Here is a 25,101-nt window from a genome sequence, read left to right on the forward strand (position 1 = left end):
GAGAGAGAGAGAGAGAGAGAGAGAGAGAGAGAGAGAGAGAGAGAGAGGGAGGGAAGGAAAGAGAGAAACTGACTCTAATGTTAATCTGTGACAATGTTAAGTCATTCAGGATCTTCAAGGGAAGTGGTGAGCAACAATGGTTAGCTTGAACTAATGGAAACACATGTCTTTGTCTGGGAACTGGCTGTAATACAACTTCTCAAGAGTTAGAAGATGAGGTAAATGGAAGTTAAGTCAGAGGGAAAGTGATGGTCCAAACATAAAAGTTGAAATGAAAAAATAGGGGAGTTGGAGGCATTAGCTTTCCTATGTGACTGAGAGGAAATAGATATCTCTTAAACATCTGGAAAAACAGTTTTTACACACCTAGAAGATACACTCTGAGAGACCAGATTGAGGAAGCACATAAAGAAGACCATTGTCAAACAGGGAGACCCTACCTACTGTCATTTATTTGATGAAAATGTCTCCCACTTTTCAGTAGAGGTAGTGGTTGGGAAGGGGATATAGAATGTTACATACACTATTAGACATCAATATTGGGCCAGTTTGTTATGCTTAACTGTTTCTCTTAATTGCCACAGAGCTCATTGGTTGAGGGTGGGATATATTCAGAAATGATTATGGTGTAAGAGGAAAAGTCAGTAATAAAACCCCTTTCTAAAAAAAGGAGAAAAAATTACACCATATAGAGAGGCAACTAGTTCCACAGGAAAAATGTTAGAAATTAATGTCTTAAAACAAAATTTCCTAATACATTTTTATAAATCAAAGTTATGAAAAGGAGAGTAGTGAGACAATGTTACAGCAGAGGTTGGTTATAATGCATTAAGTATATTACTGGGAAAATAGCATTGGTCAAAGCATTTATATTAATAGTTTTGTTTTGTTGTATACTTCATTAGAGAACTGTGGGGTACAGGCTAAGATCTCACCAAAGCATCCTTTCTTTGTCTTACCTTCTTCTCAAGATTGCCTAAGTAATATTTACAAGTCCACAGTACCTGTCTTATAGTGGTTTGGAAATCAATTTGCAAAGCTATATGAACATACCTCAAAGCCCACCTCACATATTCACACAAAGAGGATATAGGATCATCCTCTCCAAATGTTCTATCCAAGTTTTTCAAGAATGAATATGCCCTCCTACCAGCTTGCTGTGTTCTCCCCTGTCTGGGTTCACTCTTGGGCCCATCTCCAGCTGCATTGAAGGCAGATATGCTGACCAGGTATTTGGTGTGACTGGTCAGGTTCTTCAGCTTGACCATAGTCTCTGGGAGAAAAAGAACCTTCATGTTTTCGGTTTCATTCCGACTGTCTGCTTCCCAGTAATATATCTGTTAGGAAGAGAAAGAGTGGGTAAAAGAGAGTTTGATGAGAAGGTTGAACTAATGTGCCTCTCACTTCACAGTAAAAAGGGGTATACTTTATACATTTCCCTCTCATGTCCCCCCACCAGATCTATAATTTTATTAGCATAAGAAACTCCTGATAAGGAAACTCCTCATACTGTTGCAGATCAACATATGTTCCACTTGTCATAGTCTTAGGAGGTTACCTGGGGACATACAGACAGAATATGTCAGAGACAGAACTGGAACCCAGGTCCTCCTAACTGAAGCTTTACGCTGCTTTACAAGAGAAAGGGATGGGGATATGGACTAGACCTGCAATTTCACTGGCAAAGGGAACTCATTTTGGTAAAGTGAAATGTCACCCAGAAGTATATATCAGAGGCAGAATTTGAATGCAGTTATTGAACAGACATAACCAGATCTTTCCATGAGAACTACTGATTCCCAAATAAAAGTGATCCAGACATAAATAAAGGACGATTCTATTGAGAATTCTCAACACTTGAGATGCTCTCTGGTCTGCATGTCATCCTGAAGGAACTCTGTCTGTCGCACATGAGCAAATAGGGCTATAGTCAGGACTTGAGGATCATATGGCCATGAAATAAGCAGGAACACTCATGAGAAAACATGTTACCCACTCCCTACTAGGTATTGGACTCAGAGTGTATATTGAGGAAAATATTTTGGGGGGGGGACATCACCAACATGGGAGTTTGTTTTGCTTGATTGTATGTTTGTCAGAAGGACTTTGTTTTCCTTTCTTTCCCCCCTTTGGGGAAGTATGTGGAGGGTAGGTATGGAGATATGATGTAGGAAAGATAGATTTTCATTAACTGCAAGAAAAATTAAGTTAAAAATCTAGGAAGACTTAAATGAATTGATGTAGAATGAAGTGAGCTTAACCAGAATAATAACAACACCATAAAGACAAATTAAAAAGACTCAAGAACACTGATTTGATGCAATGACCAGCCATGATTCCAGAGGACCTATGATTAACCATGCTATCCCCTTCCTAACAGAGGTGACAGACTCAGATTTTAGACTGGGACATATATTTCAGGGTCATGGACAATGCAGGCATCTGTTTGCCTAATCATATGCATACTTCTTACAAGAGGTTTGTTTTTCTTCTTTTCTGACGTTAGGGAAGGTGGGAAAGAAAAGAGATATTTAAGTTAAAAATTAAATTTTTAAAAGGCAGTAAGATTACTTCTGAGCTCCTGCAACCTGTTATTGGCATTGATGCCTATAGAACCAAAAGGAATTACTTATTAACATTTCAAAATAAAGAATTTAGAATTTTAGACTTTCTTAATTTAAAGAGCAAGGCATTTCATCCTCAGCGGTTAATTTTTTGGTGGGCGATGAGCATTTGCTTAGATTAACAACAGTGTTACATTTTAGCTAAAAAGACCTGGCTTTAAAAGGGATTGCTGTTTCTTATATAATTAAGTGCTTTTTGTCACTAACTTCTTCCATGATCTTTTCCAGAGAAAGGGCCTAGTTCTGCCCAGCATCTTTTGGATGCTTTTCTTTTGGACTGTCTTTTAACTCTTGCCTGAATCCTCTAATTTTAGATAAAACATCTAGCCTCTCAAAGCTTCATCTTTTATCAAAGATTATTCCCATTTCAGTTAGCTTTCTCAAAACAATTTAGACCAAAAAAGCACAAATGAAGAACCAAAGGCTCAAGTAGTAATATGGGAAAGATTCTCGTTTTTCTCTTATATACAACTACCTTCTTACAGCCTTCATCTGATCATGATCAACCCAACACCCAAGGAATGAAGTTCGGAGAGGAGACTGCTACCAATGGTGCCAATGGTTCTCCATAGACTCTATTGGCTAGAAAATGTTTACTCTCAGCCAATTCTAACTAGGATATTTGAAGGCAAGGCCAATCCCAAACTTCACCTTGGCTTCATGGATTCAAACTCAAGACAGATTATCAAAGCAGCTATCCACATACTAAAGAAAACTGCCAAGCAAGAATATCAAAATGTTCCTATTGGGTTAGGGTTTTTGCTTAGCATATAGATATACTAGGGGAGGGCAAGGCAAAAACATCCACTGTCAAACTAGAATTGCTTATTTCCACCCTGAGCAGTGCAGTCTAGCCCTTTCTCAGTGACCTGACCAAATGGGGTGCCATTGTAATGTAAGGCTCTCTAACTCAAGATCAATATTCAGGTTCAATGTCTTTCTCATTAAGGAAATTAAAAGCATATTTTGCACATACATAAATAGCACCTTTCCTCCAAACACAAAGCTTGAAGTACTTTGTTGTACATTACCTCATTAATCATCTTAACAGCTGTGTGATGGAGGAAGGTATTAATTTTCATAAAACACCTACAAAAATCATTTTAAATGGACATTTAATTGGCCCAATATTCATTAGGGCAGCCTAGCCCACAGATCCTTGTGGCTGATAAACTAAGTCTCCAATGGACCAGAAGAAGATATTAATTCTAGAAATGGAGAATTTGTCTGCTTCTTTCCTTTTTTCTTCCTGCAGAAAATACCTTGGCATTTGTTTTCTAAAGGCAAAATATTGAAACTTTACATCAGATCTGGAATAACTGATCTAGATGGATCTCGTGTTCTCTGAGTGGAGGCAGTCTTTAAAATGGAGCAACTTTATTAGTTCTTTCTACTGTCTGAATTAGCTAATAAAAAATAACTAACAATAACAATGATAGTTGGCATTTATATAACATTTTAAAGTTTGCAAAGCACTTTAGAAATATTATCTCATTCAACCTTCACAATGACCTTGGGAGGTAGGTGCTATTATTATCCCCATTTTGCAGATTAGACAACCAAGGCAGAAAAAGTTTAAGTGACTTATCCAGGGTCACACAGCTAGTTATTGAGTATCTCAGGCCAGATTTGAATTCTGGTCTTCCTGACTCCATGTTCAGCAAATACTCTTGTCTGTTTGGTTTGTATGGTGAGTGGAGAGGGACTTCTCTTTTTTTTCTCCAATCAGGCAGTATCTAACATATGCAAAACTAAAGAACTTTAATGCCAGTCCTATTTCAACCCTCTCATTTTATAAATGAAGCCAGAGTCACAAAGTGACTTGTCAAAGGCCACAAAGTTTGTTAGCAGAACACCTGGAATGAGAACTCCAGTGTCCTGACTTCCAGTTACTCTTTCTACTCCTCCACATAGCCATGCCCCCCTTCACTAGCACCCTCAATGAAGTCACTTGATGATTCACATAATGGGAGCAGAATTAGGGGCTCCCTACCCTATTTCACAGTCAACTGAGAGAGTATGTGCCTTAGGCTTTATTTGGGCAATTGATTCCTTGCCATGGGACTATCCTGGGGAAGCAATGCATATTGTCTGGATCGATCATTCTATTCTGATTTTGGGGTAACCAAGAAAATGCTTCCTAGGCTGAAGTTTGTTTCATAAATTTAACAGGAAAACAAAACAACAATTCCCCATGGGATAAGCTAATGGTAGTATTACACCTAGCTTTTTGAGAAAACAAGCAGAAAACAGTAAACCAAGGTGATTGTAAACAATAACAGGGGCCAGAGTTCAAACACCATAATCTCCTAGGTCATTGACGAAAAAAGGAAATAAACACAACCATTTTTTGGGGGGTGGGGGACAATCAAAGGAGGTATTGCCTTGTATCCTTGTATGATCCCATTTTGACTCTCCACAGGAGGTGGGTCCCATGTGACTTCCAGCTGACTTGCAGTGAGAGGGTTCACTTGTATATTCTGTGGAGCCATTGCTGGTGCTAGGGAATAACAGGAAATAAAGAGAATTAAAGGAGGAATGTAATCAGACACAAGACCAGGAAGGAGGCTATGCCTTCATTCGTGTGTGTGTGTGTGTGTGTGTGTGTGTGTGTGTGTGTGTGTCTGGATTCCTACTGTTTTTTTACACAAGTTAAGCAAGCTAATCAGCTTTGAAACTATCTCATTCTTCCACACAGAAATTCCAGATAAATGCACAATACAGGCTGAATGAGCACCAGTTACATTTCACTGAAGCCCATGTTCTCAGTTTTATCTAGATAAGACCAGAGAGGATACAAAACAATTCTGTGCACCAGGAAGACAATGGTAGAAACAAACCTCCAAATTCCTTTCCTTTCAGACTTTAGAGCTAATCTTTTGAAATTCCCCTCTGGGGGGCAATTTCAGTTTCTAATTTCTGAAGACAAATTCATTCTTCTACCTGCCTACTCTGCCACCCTGGGGGAGGAGGCTGTAGGAATATTGTTTTTATGTCACTAGGGCTGAATTTCCCATGCAAAAATGAAGAGGTGATTGATTGAAAGAGAATCAGGGGCAAATCACCTCACAACCATTCTAAAGCACAAGCCAATCGCCATAAAATGGGAAGTAAATGGATTTATGTTTTTAAAGAATTTTTCTTCTCATTACATTTTGCTAATACAGGCAAAGTTTCATTCTAGGCTCTTTCATTTCAGATAACTCTCCTTTCTTTGGTCTCATTTGCTTGTGCTGCTCACGACTACATGTAATCTTTACTTCCACCTGGACCCCACAAAACCCCCCCTTCCTGACCAAATAAAATCCGTTCCTGAGCTGAGCAACTGATGCGTGGGCACTGGATGTCTTTCTCCGCAGCCTTCAGTGCCCTTCCAGAAGCAAAAGTTCAGCATCCCTCCTACTATTCCCCAGACTGGCCTTGGAAAGGCAAGGCAGAAAGCAGCCATGCTCTTCCTCTTCCTCTTTCAGCTTCTGTCCCCAGTGCCTATGAAGGCTGCCTTTTTATTCTGTGCCTGTTTATAGATTGTAAATAGAAGCGATAAAACATTCGCTGGCCAAGGGAGATAGCCCTGCTTATCTGTCTCTCTGGAGAGGCTTTCTCTGGAGAGAATGACCTTCATAAGTCACTTTCTCCCCACAACCTCCCCCCTCAAAAAATCTTTTTAATCCCCCCCCTCCCAGGTTATAAAATAAAATAGTAATTAACACCCACTCAGCCTGACACCAACTATTTATTTTGTTCTAACTGTGTGGTTTCCATATTATCACTGCCCACCCTGCCGTTAATGGAAATGTTAATAACCCTCGCCAGGTTGTTGTGACAGATGCTCAAGCTCATTATCAAAAATTCTTATTTACCGCTCCATTAAACAACAGAATCGCACAAAAAAACAATTCAATCAAAACTAACTGGAGGAATTTTAACAGCCACATTAATAATCCAAAACATAAATAAAGTTAATGTCTTTTGCATGTTTGCCATCGGCAACTCTATCGCAAAATTACTGTTGTACAATTAAAATGTGAAAGGCAAAATTGAACATGGCCATTACCCGAATACTCTGTTAAAACTGTTTGCGCATTATTTTGTCTAAAGTTCTCCTTCAATGATGTTGCTAAATGTGTGAGATGGGTTTGGAGCAAGGAAAACCAGAATCGGACTCATCTTCAGAGGGGTTGGAATGAACTCCATCTTCTCACTGGGAAGCAGGCACTGGCTGGTCCTCTTAGGAACCTACAAATGATCCTATGGAAGCCCCCTGGTATTTGTCTCCAACTTACGTCTGCCTCAGCAGGGCTGCCTCTGAGCTGACAACTCCCAGTTCTGAAGTATCAGGCTGAATCAGAGCCTTTCAGAGCTACCAAAAAACTGGGGCAGGTGACAAGGATTTTTTGGATGATGGAACAAATTGGGAAAAGAAATATGCATAAAAAGAGAGAAAAGTTTGTCAGCTTTGAGATTTATTAGTTGGACTGTGAAAACTGCCTGTTTCCTGCCCGGACAGGAGGACAGACAGAACTGTGCTCTAAAGAAGGCACCACTATTTACAGCTCCAAATGCAGTCCTTGTTTAGCTGTAAATTGTGTTTAGTTTAGAACTGATAAAGCGTTCTATAAGTCATAATCTCTTCAGTCTACTGACTTAACATTTGTTGTGCAAGGAACACAAATATAAGCTTGAAATGCTTTTTTAAATGCATGAAACTATTTTTAAAAAGCATCCCAGTTCAAGAATCATTGACATATGCTGATTTGGAGATTGTACAGAAACCACTTTTCAAGGTGAAATGAAAAGTTTAAGGTTCAAAAGTGAGACCTTAGCTTAATACCTCATGTCACAGTTGATGAACCTATCCCATGAATGGCATTACTTACAGTATTTTGGCCTTAAGTCATTCGTGTCTCCTAGGAGCAGGCTGTCTAACCCAAAAAAGAAGTCTTGTCAAGTAGAGACAAATCCTGAATCTTTTGCCCATGAAAACTTGGCTTCATAACAATGCTATTAATATGTTAAATTCAAACCTCATCATAATGTTGTAAGACCCTATTAAACTAAATTTTGGCCAATGCATTCCTTCAATAATCATTTATTTAATGCCTCTATTTGCCTGGCACAATGCTAGCTTAATCTGAGATACATATTGAAGATTCTAGCTTTGCAACTTAAAGGTCTCCTAAGGCAGTATGGTGCAATAATCAATGTGATAGATTTGGTGTTAGAGGAACTGAGTTCAAATTTGGGATCTAATACTTACCGGTATGACCTTGGGCAAAGCTGCTCAACTTTTTTGAGTCTTAGTTCCTTCATCTCTAAAATAAATGGGTTGTGGCTGCATGGCCTCTGAGAAGCCTTCTAGCTCTAAATGTATGATTCTATGAATAATGTTTTGTCAAAGATGTGTTTTTGCAGAGATCGTACTGTTATGGTATACCCAGAATTGAAAGAGGAACTAATTAAACTTTAAAAAAAAACTACTTTTCACATAACCCAAATTCATTTAATGCAATCTCAAATACAAAGAGTACACAGAATTACCTCATCTAAAATTTCTGAATAGTTGGAGGGATCTAACTATGAATGCTTATTTATGTCCCAAATTTTGTGCGACTGTGTCCTGCCCTGTCAGACTCACTAACTCCCATTCGTATATATGTTTTGACTGGGCTACAGTAAAAGGTTTTATTAGAATTAGTATTTTTCCAGCCTTACCCAAAGCCATTTCAATATACTAACAGCCACTGGTGAGGAAATTAGCGATACGTTAAACAATAATTCATTTGGTTGGAAACAGAAACTAATATAGATTAGTTCATTGACTGTTGTTGGATATTAGCTGGTGGTTGGACAATATTTCACAGCAGACATGGGTGTGAACTCCAATTGCTAAGAAAGCATCAGACACTTCCATACTCTCCTTCTTGAGTGTTTCCCATCTAAGGATCCTGTTTTTCAAAAATAAATACAGTGAGGTTATCAAGAGGATGACCAAGAAATTTAAGTTAGGTGGAAATTGCCATCTGCCTTCTCTCGTCTCACACCAAATAAAAATATTGTCTCAGCTACAAAGTTGAAGGTAGTACATTAAGCTGAGATAGGACAGCAAAAAGTTAGCCAAACTCCTAATGTTTCAGGGATGGCTACATCTACAATATGGAAGAGTGGAACTCACCCAACATCAGTGGCTACTCTAATGAGGGATTTTATGGACAGTGAACTCTCTGTCCTCATCCCCCTTCTCCTCTTCTTACTCCTACACAGATATCTCAAAGTATGGAAGAAAGGAAAAGTAATTCCATGACACATTCATCAAATAGAAAGTTAGTGCTCACATATACATGCAAATTACTATGCTAGATACCATAGGAAACACAAAGACAATGAGAATGATCCCTTTTTTTAAGGGACATTGATCTAGCAAGGATGGGGAACCTGTGGCCTCAAGGCTACATATGAGCACTTGCCTTGTGTGAGTTCTCTGTAAAATAGTCTTTTAAGCAAACATACGTTTCACATTTGAACAAAGTGGCCAACACTCTGGGGTTGCACTCTCTGCGGGAGAGTTTGAATGCTTGGAAGTCTGGCTCCAGAAAGGACCTCAGTGTCTGGTATCTTATCCTTCCAGGTGATCCTCAGAATCTTCCTAAGACCATTCAAGTGGAAGTGATTCAGTTTCCTGGCATGGCACTGGTGTACTGTGCATGTTTCGCAGGCATACAATGAGGTCAGCACAATGGCTCTGTAGACCTTCAGTTTGGTAGGCAGCCTAATACCTCTTCTCTCCACATTTTCCTTCAGAGCCTCCCAAACACTGAGCTAGCTCTGGCAATGTGTCTGTCACCTACTTCATCAACCATGTATATGTCCCTGGAGCATAGACTGTCAAGGTCAGTGAACTCCCTCATATTCAAATTTCTCCGTTTTCTGTACTTGATAGTTCCATGTATGGATATGCTGCTGGCTGGTGGAGAACTTCAGTCTCTTTGGTGTTAATTGTTAGGCCAAAATTAGCACAAGGGGCAGAGAATAGATGCATACTGTAATTGCATCTCAGGCTCAGAGGCTTCATCGAGTGCACAATTATCTTGGAACAAAGTTATGCACCAACTACCTCTCCACTTTAGTGTTGGCTTGTAGTCTTTCCAAGTTAAATAATTTGTCATTAGTGTGACAGCTGACCTTGGTGCCACTGTCATCCTCAATGAAGATGATTGACAACACTGCTGAAAGCATCATGCTAAAAAGCATGGAATCAAGCACAGCAACCCTGCTCCACTCTTCTGGTGACTGGGAAAGGGTGAGGGCACTGCAGAAATCATGTAAGCATGCTATCTATCATGGGACTGGCATACAATATCAATAAAGTTCTCTGGGCAACCAAATTTAGTACGATCTTCCACAAGCCATCATGACTGACGCTATCAAACGCCTTGGTCAGATCAATAGACGCTATGTATAAACCTCTGTTCTGCTCTTGGCATTTCTCCTGGATCTATCGGGAAGCAAACACCATGTCAACCATTCCTTGGTCCTTTCTGAACCCACACTGACTTTTGGATAGATGACCATCTTCCAGGTAAAGGATTAGCCTGTTAACGGGGACTCTGACAAGAACGTTTGTGACAATGACTAAAACAGAGACCGCCTGTGATTGTCACAAAACAACTTATTTCCTCTTCCTTTATAGAGATAGACAATGGAGGTATACTTGAACTCTTAGGGGATAACCTCCTCTTGCTATATAACCCAGAACATTTCTCTCAGCTTTTGTATGAGTAGTGGATGTTTGCATTGTAAATCTCAGCTGGAGTAGAATCAGCACCAGGTACTTTGCAACATGAGAGGAGCCTAATAGCGTTCAAAATCTCTTCTTCAGTTGGAAGTTCAGCTATTGAGGACTGACTTCAAACTGAAGAATACAGTCAATGACTTCAGCATTGGTTGATGATGGTCTGTTGAGAACACTATGGAAGTGTTCAGCCCATCTCTTCAGGATCATATCCTTATCATTATCAATGTGTCTCCATCAATGCTGGTAGTTGAGATGTGTGATAGGTCTTTGACCTATAAATAGCCTCCAGGGCACCATAAAAATGTTTGAAATTGTTACTATCAGCATAAAATTGAATTTCATCTTCCTTCTTACTGAGCCAAGAATCATAAATCTAAGTTTCACTTGCAATTTGCTTTTGATGCAGTTAAACACAGCCTTCTTAGAGAAGGACTATCCTGCTGGTAAACCCTGTGGGGTTCTTATTTTTGTTCAGAAACTCCTGAATTTCATCATCTTATTTTTGTTAAATCAGTCTTGATGTGTGCTTGTGAGTTCCCTGGCCCAGATGAGTAAATGTGCTTCTGTACACCAAATCTCTAAAAGCTGTCCCCTCTTTTTCTTCTCAACTGTTGCCAACCATATGTTGGCTCAGCTTTCCTTCCACATTAGCAATGAACTGCTCACACTTGAAAAAGTACTCTGATTTGTTGATGTTAAGTGTTTTTTGAATACAAATGTTTAGCTTGGAAAGGATAAGTCTGTGATCAGTTCAGCACTTTGTATCAGACATCACTTTCATTAGGTCTGTCTCTTCTCCTCACAGTGAAATAATCTATTAAATGTCAATGTTTGTTGCAAGGGTGCATCCACTAGGTTTTATTTCATTTAGGTAAACAGAAGACAGTCTGAGCGATGAGAAAGTCATGAGAAACACAAGCCTTCAGTAGTAAGTGACCGTGTTTCTGGCTCTATTCCTCCCAAGGGCTCCCTGCAAAGTTTGATAGTCTGTCACTCCTTTGGCATTAAAGTCACGCAGAATTACAAGCTTGTCCTCCTCTGACACATAGATGATAAGGGTCTCTAGATCTTCATAAAATTTTTCTGTGACCTCATCAGGGATCATTATGGTGGAGCATAGGTACTGATGAAGGAAACATGGTGCTTTACTGCAAATGGCGATCACATTGTCATGAGCCTGTTATTCACTCCTTTTGGGAGGTATACAAGCTTGTCAACTAGATTAGCTTTGATTGTGAAACCTATGCTAGCTCCCCATCACTGCAGTCACTCCAGAAAAACATGTATCCAGCTCTGACTTAGGTAGGTTAGCCTTCTTTCGCCAGCCTTGTTTCATTTAGGGTTACTATTTGGATGTGATACCTGCTGAGATGTATCTTTAAAATGTACTGGATTTCATGTCGTCCATGAACCGTGCACACATTCTATGTACCATTGGTGAGTGGAATCATCTTTGATAGTTTTTGTACATGTTTTTGTGTTTTGACCATAAGACAAGATCCTTGTCTGCTGTGGTAAGTAGGTCAGGGTTAGTTTGGGTGAAGCAGACAATTTTTAGGACACCTTTTCTAGTCCCTTCTTCATGTCAGGAGTTGAGCAGTGTGGTCCTTTAAAAAGGCTGTTCAGATACCCAGGGCACTACTGAATTCCACAGCTGTTTAAGTCCAGTGAGAAGACAACCTTATGACCTGAGCTGCCTGTATACAGGGCTGTGACTACAATTCCCAGTGTATCTGCACCTGCTACTTCATCACTTGCCTGCTGCCATAGGATTTAAGGTAGGTAAAAATAGTATGCCTGACATCTTTCAATTTACACAAAAATTGTATTTAAGTGAAATACAGTTGTAAGAAGTCACCAGCTTTATCCTCTTTTCCAGAGTCATCAGAGTCTGGTGGTGAGACAAAAACCAAGACAACTGGTGATGGCCCAGAATGCAGTGGATGACCTTGGCATCTTCAATATCTAACCAAGCTCTAAGCACTACACAGTGTCTACTTCAGTTGTCTTCATGGTCATTGGAGCAAATTGCTTTCATCCACTCATTCCACAAGGGTAAGTCTTCATATGCTTGGCGTACACCGCTCACCAACTCACTGATGGGTTTGACTCCTCCATTACCCTCAACCTAGTTTAGCCCATCTACAGAGAAATTTTACTGGGGTCTGACTGCTGCAAATGTTATAGCTTCTTGAAGTCACAAGTGAGAGTTGGGTGGCAGGTGAACACCAAAGGTGGGTAAACAGCTCTGAAAAGGTCTTGGAAACCCTCACACCAAAGGAGCTGGTCTTCCGCAAAGGTATGCCACACTATGCATTGTAGATAGACACTGAAAATGGACAAGACCCAGAACTGACTAAGAAGAAGTGAATTGGCTAGATGGCATTTGGAAAAAAAAATATACAGTGTTCTTTATGATGCCAAGTTTTTCTCAATTTGAAGCATCAACTTAATTCCAGCAATATACTACATGTCAATGAAACATGGAATCCACAAATTTTAGATTGTGATTCATCTAAAGGGCAATGGAGAGATCCAGGGCGGGTATAAATAGGCTTAAGTACACATACACACACACACACACAGAGTTATCTAAAGAGGCAATGAACATTTATATAACACCTACTATATGCCAAGCACTGCGGTAAGCACTTTAGAAATATCATCTCATTTGATCTTCACAATAACCCTGCGACTTAGGTGAAATTCCCAATTACTGATGAGGAAGCTGAAGCAAACAGAAATGAAGTAAGTCTCACAGCATCATCTAGCTAGTAAGTGTCTAAGTCTGGATTTGAACTTGCGTCTTCCTAATTCCAGATCCAATACTCTATTCATTATACCACTTAACTGCCTCTGATCATTATTATTAACATGGAATTGCACATAAAAAAGATATAAAATATGTACAAATGGAAATGAAGCTAGGCTGAGTATGTAGTATGAGTATTAGATAAGACAGATAACTCCCATGTTCCATTGGTACCCACACTATCCAAGAGGTCTAAGATATCCATGTTGAGTGAACCACTGATGAAGGCTTTATAGGAAGACATGGAAAAGAAAAGGTGAATTTCAATCTAGATCATTGGAGGGAGCAACCAACCACCAAATCTATGACTTAAGACCATAGATACATAAAAAAGAATACACTGCTTATTTTTAAATCAAATTGATTTTTTCCCCTTATGTGACTAAAAAAAAAACTCCTTCAGGATAATTTAAATTATATCCTGTGCTAACTCTACAGAACAACATATAAGATTTTACCATTGAAATCTAGAGGAAAAAATAATTCACCAACAGAATCTGCTTCTTGCAGCAGCTTTGCCAGCCCATATTTGTTCCATTACGGTAAAGCATACCAACACAAGCACCTCAGGTCTATGTAATTATTTAGACTCTACAGCTCTTTGAATAAATAAAGGTGTTTTAAGTGTGTAATTTTGTTTCGACTCATTTGGGTTCAAATAAAAACAAAAAATGGAGCAGATGAGATAGCAACAACGTCAAAAGAGTAATGCAGGGACGGAATCTTAAGAGGTGGTGGGTGGACAGGAAAACACAAGTACTTTGGCCCCTGCACAACTTTTTTCAATTCCTAATAACAAAAGCCTCCTTAATAGAATCACTTGAACATGGCTATAAGCATACATTCAAACATGTGCCCAGGTTATATAAAACAAGATGCTCAGCTATTAACCCTGCCCTCCACAAGCTTATTTTCTAAATGGCATCCATCCATATACATTTAAAAGCAAAGTGTTGGGTCATTTTTCTTTCCTAAAACACTTGAAAAATCATTCCAATTGCATAATACCATCTTTTATATAAATGTGATTGAGTCAGGGACACAGGCATGTATCATACTGAATTATCCATTGAAGAATCTTTCATCTTCAGATCCTTGGCAAGTGGGAGCTCCCAGTCACCCTTTCCTGCCTGTGGTGGCTTGCTGAGGAGATTTAACCATAAGGGTGAGAATAACAACAGAGGGCCAATAACAGTAGCCACAGGAGTGCTTCTGTGGTCTTCATATGACAGTCAGGAATCAGAAGGAAGAAAGAAGGAAAGAAAGGAGAATGAAAGAAGGGAAGGGAAGGGAAGGGAAGGGAAGGGAAGGGAAGGGAAGGGAAGGGAATGGAGGAAGAAATTGTTAACTATCTCAAAGCATGTTTAAAAAAAACCAACAAACAATGCTATATTTTAAATGCTAAATCCAAGGTATATGCGTTTCAGTGATTCCATGTGATTTTAGGGGACAAGCTCTCTTTGTCAGGGATTCACAAACTTTTTGTGTGTGCAATTACTTTTCATTTCCTCTATCTTTTGAGATCTCTGAGGAGGAAATTAAAGTATGCAATTTTGTTTCAACTCATTTGGGTTCAAATAAAAACAAAAATGGAACAGATGACATAGTAACAATGTCAAAAGAGTAATGCAGTGCCAGAATGTAGGCACTGATAATGGCTGAGCTCCCCTCTTCCTTAGAATCCCAATATCTGATGAGAATGGGGAGATATGAGAACAGTAACTGGCTTGGAGATGTACAAGGAAGAGCCTAAGATCTCCTGATAGATCCTGATTCACTGGTTGAGGACCACTGCCCTGAATCATAAAGAAAGGTATCTTCTTATCTTACAACTGGAGCATCCCCTACCTTAAGCTCTGCTTTAGCAGGTGTTCAATTGTTATGTTGACTGTTTCTGGTGAGTGTTACAGCTACAAATAACAACCAAGCACCCAGAGGGTATTTATTGAAATCAATAGTCTTCAGGGGGCAGCTAGGTGGTGCAGTGAGTAAAGCCCAGTCCCTGGAGTCGGGAGGACCTGAGTTCGTTTCTGGCCTCAGACACTCACACACACACACACACACACACACACACACACAACTAGCCTTGTAACCTTGGGCAAGTTACTTAACCCCAATTGCTCTCCAAAAGGCAAAAAAACAAACAAACAAACAAAAAGAATAGTCTTCAGTTTAGTTGGGGGCACAGACCTTTACAGACTAGAAACAATGCAGAATAATACACATCCGCTGTTGTATATGTTTTATACCATCAATGTCAGAGGAGCTCAGACAAAGAAAAATGGCAAAATCTTGTTCAGATTAGGGTTGGGCTTCATGGCTTCTGAGTTTCCTCCCAATTCCAAGTAATTATGATCAATATGAAGGATTGTCAATATTTTTAAACACAGGAGGCAGAAAGTTTTGTGATCATAGTGGGGTGAGGGGGAAACAGAAGATTTAGGGGTAGATTAAGCAAAAATTGTAGGAAAGTGGGAATGAGCATGACAGTTTCATTTGACATAATTAAGGCAATCTGACTAGAGAATTGGCTTAATGTTAAGGCATGGTGGGAAGTAAGAATCAATAAATCAGGGTAGGATTACTTGACCCTGGGGAAGAATCTACTGTCCTCTCTTCTGAGTAAAGGTGGAGGACAATGGCTATGGAACATACTGTCAGAAATGGTCAATATCTTGGTCAGTTTTACTAAACAGCTTCCCTTCCTCACCTCAATCTTTCTTTGTTTGTTTGAATCTCTGATATAAGGGATGGCTTGTTGAGTAGGCGAAGGGGAGGGGTATCCAGAATGAATGTGATTAAAGCAAAAGGCATCAATAAAAATTTTTAAAGTAAAAAAATGAAGGGTCGTGAGGATTAGGCAGTATGGCACATTAGGAAAAGTATGGACTTGGAGTCCAAAACTGAATTCTAATCCCAATTCTGCTTCCTATTGACCATGTGATCACAAGTAGGTCAAAGTCTCTCTGATCCTCCATTTTCTCATTTATAAGCTGGAGATAATTATATTTTCCCTGCTCCTCTCAGAGAACTCTTGTAAGGCTCCAACAAGATATGCCTGAAAGTGTTGGGAAACTATAAAGCTGTGTACAAATGTGAGGGATTATCATTATCATTATTATAATTATCCTATAGATAACAGGAAACCACTATAAGTTTATCAGCAGGGGGATGATGAAAGTAGTATTTTAGGAAGATTAATCTGTCAGTGATGAGCAAGTTGGCTTAAACCACTGGCTTTAAATTATTCAAAGCCTATATAACCCTTTCAGTTTTGATTCTGACTCCAGAGAATACCTACTAAAGATTTTATTCTGGTGAATGTAGAGATAGATGTCTATAATGAAATAGTTATTTCCATGTATCAGGCTATGTACTAGACTGGGGTGGGGTTAGGGGCATAGGTTTTATACTAACTAGCTATGTGACTTGGAAAAAATCTCTCTCTCTCTCTCTCTTGGTTTCCATTTCTTTAGGGGTAGAAAAAAAGGGTTAAACTAGAATGACTGTAATTCAGCGGTTCAGCAACAATACACACATACATACACATATGCAGACATATGTTTGTGCAGGTGTGTATGTGTATAGATCAGATAAAGCTGTCCGTCCAGCTGCATATTATAGTCTGAACAACAGTTTTTTCTTTGTCCACTTACTTTGTCCTTTGTGGATGATTCGGTCTAACTCTTTTGAATGATCATGGGTCTTACAAAAGACTTGTCAGAGTTCTGATTCTCAATGTACTGTGTATAATATGATCTATAAAAAACAGTATATGGAGTATCTCAGGATCTAAAGGGCAACCTTCTTCCATTCTGACTCTGCATTGGATGTCTTGCACAGCAGCAGCAAATAGTTTTGGTAAGCATACAGCTCCCTGTTTTATACCTGATTTGATACACATGTTACCGTGTTTCCCCGATAATAAGACCTATCCCAAAAATAAGCCCTCCCCTTACTGTGTAAGGTTCCTCTAAAATAAGCCCTCCCCCGAAAATAAGCCCTATTGAGATTGCTACTGTAGTGAAGGTGATCCCCTGTGCTACACGCTACATTATGGTACCCTCTGTATGCACCGTCCCCCCCTCCGGGTGAAACACACGCCACGCTCCGAGTTGCATCCAATCAGAGCTGCAGCAGTGAGCACGTCATCCTGTTCTTCCCCAGTGATTTGCTTGCTGACGCCACTGAGAGCAGTTCCGCGGAGGAGAGCTAAGGCAGAACAACATAAGCCCTCCCCTGAAAATGAGCCCTCTGGTGTTTTTCTTTCCAAAAAAATTAATAAGACAGTGTCTTATTATCGGGGAAGCATGGTAGATGTTTTGACACTATTTCTTGAATTGTCTAATTGTACTTAACTTAATTCAACTCCTTCATTTTTTGTTGTTGTTCAGTCCCTTCAGTAGTGTCTGATTCTTCATGACCCCATTTGGGGTTTTCTTGGCAAAGATACTGGAGTGGTTTGCCATTTCCCTCTCTAGCTCATTTTACAGAAGAGGAAACTGAGTCAAACAGGGTTAAAGTGACTTATCCAAGGTCATACAGCCAGTAAGTATCTGAGGCTGGATTTGAACTCAGATCTTCCTGACTCCAGGCCCTATGCTCTATACACTGTACCACTTAGATGTCCACCCCCTTCATTTTAGCAATGAAAAAAACTGAAGCCAGGAGAAATAAAGAGTCACACAGTTAGTGGGTCAGTCAAATAGCTAAGGTTACACAGCTAGTAGGTAGACAAGCAAGGGTTAGGACCCAAGCCTTCTAGCTTCCCTTGTAGTACACAGTCTGACATGGGGTAGTAACTATTTCATTACAGGCACGTATTTCTACAATAACCACAACATAATTTTTAGTAAGTATTCCCTGGAGTCAGAATCAAAACAAAAAGGGTTATATATTCTTTGAATAATTTAAAGCTAGAGGTTATTAAATATATACATATACATATATTGTGTGTTTCTATCATAGACACTGCAGATGCCCCGAATTTAATAGGATGAAGAAAAGAGACTGGATTGCATTTAGGAAAATGCACATAGTTTTTTTAGTGACTCCAAACTTCTCCCCAAAATAAATAACCATTTTCTTAAGGCTAATATTCTTCCAGCGATGTCACGTGGCTGAATGTCACATAATGCCATAGTGGTGGGTCATAAAGAGTAATGGAGGGGTTCATGGTAGGAGTGCCTAAGCTTCAAAATATTGCCCACAAACAATTGCCTATCAAAAGTAATGTAAAGAGAATCATCAAGGATACGGATGATGAGAAGAGGTGGGCCATTCTTGTAGCAACAGCCGTGCTTCCCTGGTACCCCTTCAATATTTAAAACCCTACAAGAAGGCCCCAGACTCACTGGTGAACTCCCTCTAGAGTCATTTCTAAGATGACATGGAGAAGTCTAACAAATGATGGATTGTGGATAGATCTGCACCTCAGGAGGAAATAATTACATCAATGTATTGTGGGGAATACAAAGTGGAATAAGACAAGACGTCTATCCTTAAGAAGCCTATAATTTAGTAGGGGAGAAAAGACATGCACATATGAAGTTATAATATATTAAAATTATCTGTACAATGTAATATAAAATGTTATGATTCACATTTAGAGCTAAAATCATAAAGAGATCACAAAATTTAAGGTATGAAGTACAGTGGGGGGGGGGGGATAGAAGAGGAAAAGATAACTTCCAGGTGAGAGGTTCAGGAAAATTTTCATGGAAGAGGCTAACATTTAAGCTGGGTCTTGGAAGACTAGTAGGAAAATAGGTTGAGATAAGAAGGAATATTCTAAGAAGAAAGAAGAACACAAGCAAGTTCCTCCATTTTTTAATAGGCAGGCTTGTTTCCAAATTGGCAAATAATCTAGATTAACTAGAATATAAGAGAAGTGAAGAGGAGGAGAAGGAGTTAAAGATGGAAATATAGGAAGGGTCCTGTATTCCAAGCTGAGGAGAGTGCATTTTATTCTGAAGGTAACTGGGGGGTCACTGAAGGTTTTTGAGTATTAATACAATCAGAGCTGTACTATTGCAATATATGCCAGGAGATAAGTAATAAGGTTTTAAACTAGGATACGGAACTATATGTGAAAAGGTGAAGACAGATGGTCAAGACCTTGTAGAAGCAGAGATTTATAAGATTTGGCAATTTATTGGATGTTTGGGCATCAGGATTATAGAGAAGGAAGAGTTAAAGATGACACTAGGGTTTCAAATCTAAGCGATCGGGAAGATAGTGGTACCATTAGCAAAAATAAAGAAATCACGGGGGTAGGGGAATAGAGAACATAATGAACTTGGTTTTGGATAAGTTAAATGTGACATTTGGAAATGCAGTTCCATATTTTAGAAGGGAAATATACTAGAAAAATGTAATTGAGAGTGACAGAGAGGTGAGAGTTGAGCTTGTGGGAGTGAGATCACTAAGAAATAAGAATATTAGGATAGAGGAGAAATGAGCCAAGAATTAAACTTTTGGAAATCCTTTTAAGTTCCTTTTCAACTTTAAAATTTTATGATTCAATGAAAACATAAACTTACTCCAAAATGTCAAGGTCCCATGATCTCTGATACAGGAATATCTGAGAGAATATGGAAGTACTCAGATATAGTTACTAAGAATACAGCTGTTGCAAACCTTGTGACACAGTCATCATTGACCAAATCCTTAAGAGTTTTCACTTCCAAAGACCTCAAGCAGTGCACAATATAGTCCAGTATACATAATTTGTGATTATAAGACTTTAGAGTGAGAAGGGTCTTCTCCAAGAAATAAAGAACGGAACACAAAGAGACATATGGGGCAAGTCACCCAAGAATGGTAGATCTCTTGAAGTTATAGTACCTTGGAGAGACCTTACTTGGCTTTCTTGTACCCCCTGTAAACACAGCCAGCTCTGCAATCATGGTTTTAGGGGCCATTTTAGAAATACTGGCCCAGAGACTCTGGCTCTCCCTCATTTTTTCAATCTACTGCTTGCAAACTGACTCAGATTGGGAAAGTGGATGAAACCCTCATTAAGGCTATGGCAAAAATGACTGCCTTCCTGTTTCCACAACTCATCTGCCCAACCTCCCTAATTGCAGTAATACAAAAGAGAATTGCAGTGGTTCAAATAGTTAAACCATCTGTCATTTCCAAATACAGGAATATTTTTTTTTCAGAACCCCAGTGATCTTTCACTTAAACTTAGGGTTACAAGAAAGAAAGTTTGAAAATGTATAAACAAAATCCAAATCAGGCCATAAAAATCGGAAATCCTATAACAAGCAGGTTAGGAATTTTAATCCAAATGAAAAACATCTTCCCTGCTCTTCAAATGAGTACTCATAGTGCATGTAAACAGACTGAGAGGTGGAGTAGATTTGGACCTTTCAACTGAACTTTGGCTGGGCTGGGCTATTTCCAAAGGCTCTTTTTTATTTTATTTTTTTCTGTTGAGGTTCCAGTAAGCAGCTGGGTAGAATCAGATCTATGTGGCTTTTTTCACTTTGCAGGGGAATTTTTCCTCTTATACTATTAACAAGGAGAAAATATCACACGATTCCAATCTCAAACACAAGCTCGGCTGGAGCTGCCAGTGACAGAGAAGCGTTGTTTCCTCAATTATCCAGTACCAAGAACCTTAGTACTGGATAATTGTGGCCTCTGGGTTATTCTGGCATTGGTTCAAGTGAATGACTCTGAGTGGTAGGCAACCTGCCATTCACTGGGATAATCCACAAAGAAGCTGGCCAGGAAACATGGCCATCCTGTAAGTCATCAGGTTAACAATGTTTTCATCATGTTCCCTTCTAGGTCAAGAATATAGGCTCCTGACTGTCTATGGGATCAGGTCCAGCCCGACATTTAAGGTCCTCTCTAATCTGGCTACATTCAACCTACCCTCCCAAAGCCTCTATTTAAGGAGGGTGCCTGGGCAGACCATCTCTTCATTTCCTATCCAGCTCTATTTGTTTGTAGTCTCTATCACATTCCTGTACATGGTATCTAGCTGCTTTTCAGGTTCCTTCTGCATGTTATCTTCCCCATTAGACTGTAAGCTCTTTAAGGGTAGGTATTGTCTTTCATCTTTATATCTGAATCTCCAATACTTAGTACAGCAGTTGACATGCAGTAGATATTTAAGAAATATTTATTGACTGAGTATCCAACATGAACTCTAAGTTCCCCTCCTCAGGATGGATGGAAACATTTTCTGATGATCAAAATCCTACTCTTTCTTCATAGTCTAGCTCAAGTCACACCAAAGGTTTCAAGTCCCACCTCTACTACTTGCAAACTGTTTAACTTGGTTTCTTTGGGTACTTCCTCTGTAAAACAAGTAGGTTTGACTTAGTGGCCTCTGAGGTTTTTTTCAGCTCTTAACCTATGATCCTGTATTTTAAGTAAGCCTCCCTCAATGACTTCAGTCCATCTTGATCTCTCCTCTCCCAGAACTAAATGCATATTTTAAACCATAACATTTCCTACTGGATCATACATGAACTGTATGGATCATTGCTTTCTAATTGTCTCATGAATCTAGTTTATCTAACTAACAAAATAATAAGTTGTTCGAGTACACAGATCGTCTAGTGCTATTCTGTATTCCCACAACACCTAGTGCAATGCTAACTGCAGAGAAGAAGCTCAATAAATACATGTTGATTAACTGATAATGGGTCCTAGTAAAATTAAGTGAGCTAAAAGTTTTAAAATCAATCTGTGGTGATAATAAGTATGTACATTTATATAATGCTTTATAGTCTACAAACCACTCTGCATGCACGATAATTTGCTTTTCACAAGTCATATGAGCTGGATAGTACAGTAAGTAATAATGTTATTATTATTATTATTATCATTTTACAAGTGAGGAAACTGAGACTCAGAGAAGTGCCCAAGGCCACAAAGTTAGGTAGCAAAATTTTGCAGCAGAACAGGATTTGGATCAAACTCTTGAGACTCCAAGACTGGTGCTGTTTATACTTCACCAATGCAAGGTAACAATTTATGGCATTTGGGGTTCTCTTCATTGAGAGGTGGACAAAGTATGTATTAAGTACTGACTATGCGCCTTAATTATGCTCATCCATTTCTATCCAGGAAGCCTGTCTGTGTTCATGGTATTCACTCTCAGTTTTTCTTCCCCAAGTGATGAAAATTAATAAGTTTAACAGTGTTATAAAACTCTTTTTTAGGTATGGAGGTGAGACTTCTACTACTACTAATTCAACTGTTTACTGTCACTTCCATTGCTTAGGAAGCAATCTGAAACTTCCGGCAAATACGATACCACAGTCTAAACTTTCCATTTCCATAGCAACAATTGTTTTACTGCTTCTTGAAGAACTCTTTCTTACTCTGGAAATTTTGGTCCTGGGGGATGTCTCTTTAATTCTGTTGTTTCATTTGTTCCTATGAGTACTTACTTTAAAAATACTTTCCATTAAGCAGATATTAACCTTAACTTAATGATTTGGGTCAGCCAGGTGGTGCAGTAGATAGTGCCAAGCCTAGAGTGAGGAAGACTCATCTTGCTGAATTCAAATCTGGACTCAGACACTTACCAGTTGTGTGACCCTGGGCAAGTCACTTAACCCTGTTTGTCTCAGATACCTCATCTGCAAAATGAGCTGGAGAAGGAAAGAGCAAATCGCTCCATTATCTTTACCAAGAAACCGCCAGATGGGATCATGGAGACTCAGACATGATTGAAAAACGACTGAACAATGATAACAAACCTTAACCCTAATTAAAAAAATAAAACTACCCAGCTGCTTTATTTGCCTCATTCCTTATGTGTGTCTCAATAGTAAGATGTCCTTCGTAGTTATGGTTGTGTCAGAACAGCAAACAAAATGAGAAACCAAATGCTTATGATGCTTAGGTGGGACAGTGCTGGAATGGGACAATTCTGGGATGTTTTACATCTTCTCTTGCTATCTGGAGGAGGCCCAGGACTTACATCAAGACAAATTCTGGGTCTAACCTTCTTGGCAGCGACTTACTAGTATCAGGGCACTAAGTGATCATTAGAATATGTGCTTCAGCTTCAGAGGAACATGAAAGTTCAGATGTCATCTTGATTCTGTATGTTTGTATCCCTTCCTCATCGGGTGCAGTGGGTGAATAGCTTGAAAAACTTTTAAGTCTCCTGCTGTTTTCATGACTTCATTATTAATCTTGTGTTCCAATAATACATTGCTGAAATATCCCACTGAATGGCACTGATGAGGGATTGCAACCCTATGAAACTCAGAAGGGCAAAATTAATTTTTCTTTAATTACTGTCATTTACTCTTCATTATAAACTTATGTTTTCAAACTCATGCAGATCCAGATCCTTGCTAATGCCATTTAATAGGCTCTTAGATTGGCTTTAATTGTCACTAGGGGGAGCTAAAACAGTTAGAAACTGCAGTTCTTTTCATTGTTCCAACAAACAGTAAGTAATTAAAACATTATTTTTGGGGGTTGAAGTAAAGCAGATATCCACATTCTACAAGTTTCTCCGTTCCTTCCTTTTATTTATATTTTTCTTCAGCAGATGAGTCTGTTCTCTTTCATTATTCCACTAAGAATCACTATTAAAAGAAACAAATTCCAGAACACCCCCCCCAGCACAAAAGTTAAAAAGAGTCCTGGACTAGGAATTAGGAGGCCTGTGTCCTAATCAAAGCTTTGCCAATAACTTCTTATGTATGACCTCGGGCAATTTATTTGCCCTCTATAAAAAACAGGAGGTTTGGACTGGATGGTGTCCAAAGTCCATCCCAGCTTTCAATTTTTGTGACTGATCCCACCACTAGCAATTAAAATACTGAAAATAACAATATAACTATGTGTTATATAATTTTCCTCTTTTAGTAAAAGTTTTGGGATTAATAAAGAAAATCCTATATGTTTATCAGGCTACCTTCCTCTTCCCCTCACCCCCCTTTAGTCTGGCTCTAGGAGTCCTGGGGAAGGCCATCTCTGAAGCCTACCCTGTGTTGGGTGGAGATTAACGGTGACATTTTCTCTGTATTGTCATTTAACATGCCTAAGGGTTCAGGATTAAGCTTCAGAAATCAGATGCTAGTCTTAGGATATTTTCAAGGTTCTCTGGCCAAGCTAGATAGAAGTATGTTGCACTTTTAAAAAAGAAGAAGAAAAAAGAAACTGACCCCCCCCCCACCACCAAAAGATACTTGTAGTCCCAGAGGCTGACTATGAAGCCCTACCTGGCAGTAGCTGCCACCAAATTCCCTATTGATCTACTATGGGTCAGGTCCTGTGCTATAAGTGTTAGGGATACAAGTATAAAGAAGGAAACAATCCCTGCTTGGAAGAACCATACATTCTAATGGGAAGATAAGTATGTGTAAATATGTACAGCATAAATATGAAGCTAAGAAATCTACATATGACTATATTCACAAATGTGTATGTGTACACGGGTGCATACACACACACACACATACACACTAGTTTACTACAAGGTAGTTTGGGAGGGAGAGCACTAGCAGTTGGCAAAATCAGGGAAGACTTCCTAAATAAGATATGGTTCTTGAGCTGCATTTTAAAGGAAGATCAGGGTTTTTTGAGATGGAAGTAAGGAGGGAATGCATTCCAGAAATGGAGGATGGTCAGGGCAAAGTGGATAGGAGACAGAGTGATGTATGTGAAGAAAAGAAAGTGACCAGTTTGACCAGATCACAAACTAGAGGCAGAAATTAATATCCACTGAAACTGGAAAGATAGTTTGCAGCAAGACTGTGAAGGCTTTCAAAAGCTAAACAGAGGAATTTATATTTCATACTAGAGATAACAGCAAGCCATTGGAGTTGATTGAATAGAAAAGAAGGAAGGAAGGAAGGAAGGAAGGAAGGAAGGAAGGAAGGAAG

The 25,101-nt window shown here is 39.2% G+C and overlaps 1 protein-coding gene across 1 annotated transcript in view; it reads right to left on the reverse strand.

Moving 5' to 3' along the window:
* Positions 1-25,101, reverse strand: part of SDK1 (sidekick cell adhesion molecule 1) — a 1,154,843-nt gene that overhangs the window by 65,907 nt on the left and 1,063,835 nt on the right. The window contains exons 39-40 of the mRNA XM_069084769.1: positions 5,009-5,124; positions 1,151-1,337 (exon numbers count right to left, since the gene is read on the reverse strand). Coding sequence (XP_068940870.1) covers positions 1,151-1,337; positions 5,009-5,124 — 303 coding nt within the window. The remainder of the gene's footprint in view (positions 1-1,150; positions 1,338-5,008; positions 5,125-25,101) is intronic.

This window comes from Petaurus breviceps, unplaced genomic scaffold (assembly GCF_028583685.1).
Source record: "Petaurus breviceps papuanus isolate PSGF00001 unplaced genomic scaffold, PetGlider_PUasm1.0 175, whole genome shotgun sequence".
In the NCBI taxonomy this organism is placed as follows: Eukaryota; Metazoa; Chordata; class Mammalia; order Diprotodontia; family Petauridae; genus Petaurus; species Petaurus breviceps.